The sequence below is a fragment of the Trypanosoma theileri genome, assembly GCF_002087225.1.
Source record: "Trypanosoma theileri isolate Edinburgh chromosome Unknown TM35_Tth_69_V1, whole genome shotgun sequence".
NCBI classification, from domain to species: Eukaryota; Euglenozoa; class Kinetoplastea; order Trypanosomatida; family Trypanosomatidae; genus Trypanosoma; species Trypanosoma theileri.
In genome coordinates this window covers 5866-8415 of record NW_021639911.1, presented here as the reverse complement: position 1 = coordinate 8415, position 2550 = coordinate 5866, and the positions used below count along the sequence as shown (strand labels likewise).

The 2550-nt window shown below is 40.2% G+C and overlaps 1 protein-coding gene across 1 annotated transcript; it reads left to right on the top strand.

Moving 5' to 3' along the window:
* Positions 1–989: 989 nt before the first annotated feature.
* Positions 990–2042, top strand: TM35_000691010 (uncharacterized protein; the record flags this gene model as incomplete). Its single annotated transcript, XM_029031174.1, has 1 exon — positions 990–2042. The coding sequence occupies one exon, from the start codon at positions 990–992 to the stop codon at positions 2040–2042; it is 1053 nt and encodes a 350-aa protein (XP_028877520.1).
* Positions 2043–2550: the final 508 nt, after the last annotated feature.

The window sequence follows — 2550 nt, the reverse complement described above, 5'->3', positions numbered from 1 at the left end:
AAGGGTGATGCAGACAGCAGCAGCAGTATCAGCAGTTCTGTGTGGGTGCGTGTACCACTACTGATTGTGGTTACACTGGCCTGTATTCTTGTGTGCTGATTGATTGTGTTAGTGGTGGTGTGATGGTGTGACTCAGATCATCCTTTGTTTTCTTTTTCTTTTTTTGCATATAATCCCTACAGTCTAACTAATATTCCACCTGTTGGTAATGTATTTTCTTGTTTGTTTCTTAATGTTAATTTGTTGTTTTATTTTGTATATTCTACATATTGTACTATATTCTCTTTGTTTGGGCTACTTTATGCTTTACCCAGTATAATGGGATAGTCTGTTTTGTGGAATGAGAAAAATAAATAATAATATTCAATAATAATAATAATAGCTTGCATATGTACATGCGTAATGGGGCATACCACTGTTTATAGTCACACTTGGCGTATATCTTTTCTTTAGTTGGTTAATTTGGCCTTGTTATTGATTTGTTTTCTTTTTACTTTTGGTTTTTCTTGTACCCTTTTTGCGCCTTGTGCTACACAGTTAGGTTTCTCTGGTTTATGTAAAGGAAAAGTCATAAAAAAACATATATATACCCCTATTTATTTGTAATTGCATATACACTGACAGGCAAAGACACTGTTATATATTTGTTTTTTTTTTTTTCGTAAGCTTTTCGTATTTTTGATTCAATTTTTTTTTCTTTTTTTGTGGGAAATATGGGATTTTTTTTTTCATGCTGGATACTGTGTGTTTGGTCTTTAATTGAACTATAAGTGATGTTGGAGTATTGTCTTTTCGGTGTTACTAATTATTTTTTCGTTTGTTCCCTATGTTGTTTTGTGTGAGTGATTGTTGTGTGTTGTGCTCTGCTTTGTTTCTCTCTGTGTGTATTTTCAATATATTGAGTGTTTGTATTAATTATCTTTATCTCTTCTTCTTTGTTCTGCATTCAAGTGGACTATAACTACAAAATAAATCTTGCTGTCGTGAAGATGTCTCGTGTGTTGTGTTTGCTCGCTTTGTTGTTGAGTGTTGTCTCTTTGTGTGTGACAGCTGAGACCGGTTCTTCTTCTTCTAAAGCTGCTACTGGTGGTAGTTGTCTTGAAGGTTCTGAACCTTCTGGTGAGGGTAATAATTGCTCGCCCACTCCTCCTGAAGGTGGTTGTCCTGAAGGCGAGGGTGTTTCACAGTGCACGAATAAAACTGTGGGAACTGAAGTTGCTCGTCCTGATGAATGTACGGAAGTTACAGAGAAAGGCAATTGCGTAACTAGTGATCGTGACACTGAAGGCAATTGTCGTGATGGATCTGGTCCTTCTTGTCCTACAAGCAGACGAACGGAACAGGCGTCTCAACGTGAACGCGGTACTATTGGTTCTCCTGGTCCTGCTGCTTCTCCTGGTCCTTGTGCTGCTGCTGATGGTGCTACTGGCGTTCCTTGTCCTACTGTTGCTAGTAGTTCATCTGGTGAGGGTACTAATAATCAACTTCAAACTAAGCCTTCCGTGCAAACACTTGCACCAGCTGAAACAGCAACACCTGCCGGAAGTATTGCTCAAGAAGGCCCACTACCTCCTTCCGATGAACCTGGTACTGAAGCTTCTGATTCTCCCGGTAAAGGAGCTGGAGCTGGTGCTGCCGGTTCTGACGCTGCTGCCTCTGAGAGGAGTGGTGGTGCTGCGCCTGCAGGAGAGCCGCAACCTGGAGAGAGTGGAAGAAATGAAAATGGAACAGCGAATACATCTTCCCCTCCCAATTCAAACACTGAGGGTAGCAGTGGTTCTGATGGTGGAACAGTTGAGCACGAACGTACATCTGCAGAGGGTGAAACAACAGGCACCCAAGAAGGAAATGTGGGAAATACAGATACAACCACCTCCACCACTACCACCACCACAACCACCACCACAACAACACTTCCTCCTGAACTCACAAACAACAAGAAGGGTGATGCAGACAGTAGCAGCAGTATCAGCAGTTCTGTGTGGGTGCGTGTACCACCGCTGCTGATTGTGGTTACACTGTCCTGTATTCTTGTGTGCTGATTGTGTGGGGTGGTGGTGGTGATGTGACTCAGGTCATTCTTTGTTTTTCTTTTCTTTTTTTTGCATGGATCCCTTACAGTCTAACTAATCTTTCACCTGTTGAGATTATCCTCTTTTTTGTTTCTTAATATTAATGTGTTTTGTGTGTCTTTTTGCTCTCTGTGTGTTTATCCTATAATAATTATTATTGCTACTCCATTGTGTGTGTGTGTTCTTGGAGACTCTCTCTGTGTGTGTGCACCTGGGCTTGCACTGTGATAATGATGATGAACTGCTTTTTTGCAGTGAAACGAAAAGAAATAATAATAACAGATGAATTTATATTTATAATTGCGTATATACACATAGAGACTTACACCCATAGTTGGTGTATATTTCTTGTGTTTACTAGGTAAATGGTTAATGGTTAATATCCTTTTTTTTCTTTGCTTGATGATTTTGCTGGGGCGGTTCAGCCTTTTTTGAGATATTTGTGAGTGTGGGCTTTTTGTTGTTTTTACTGTTACTG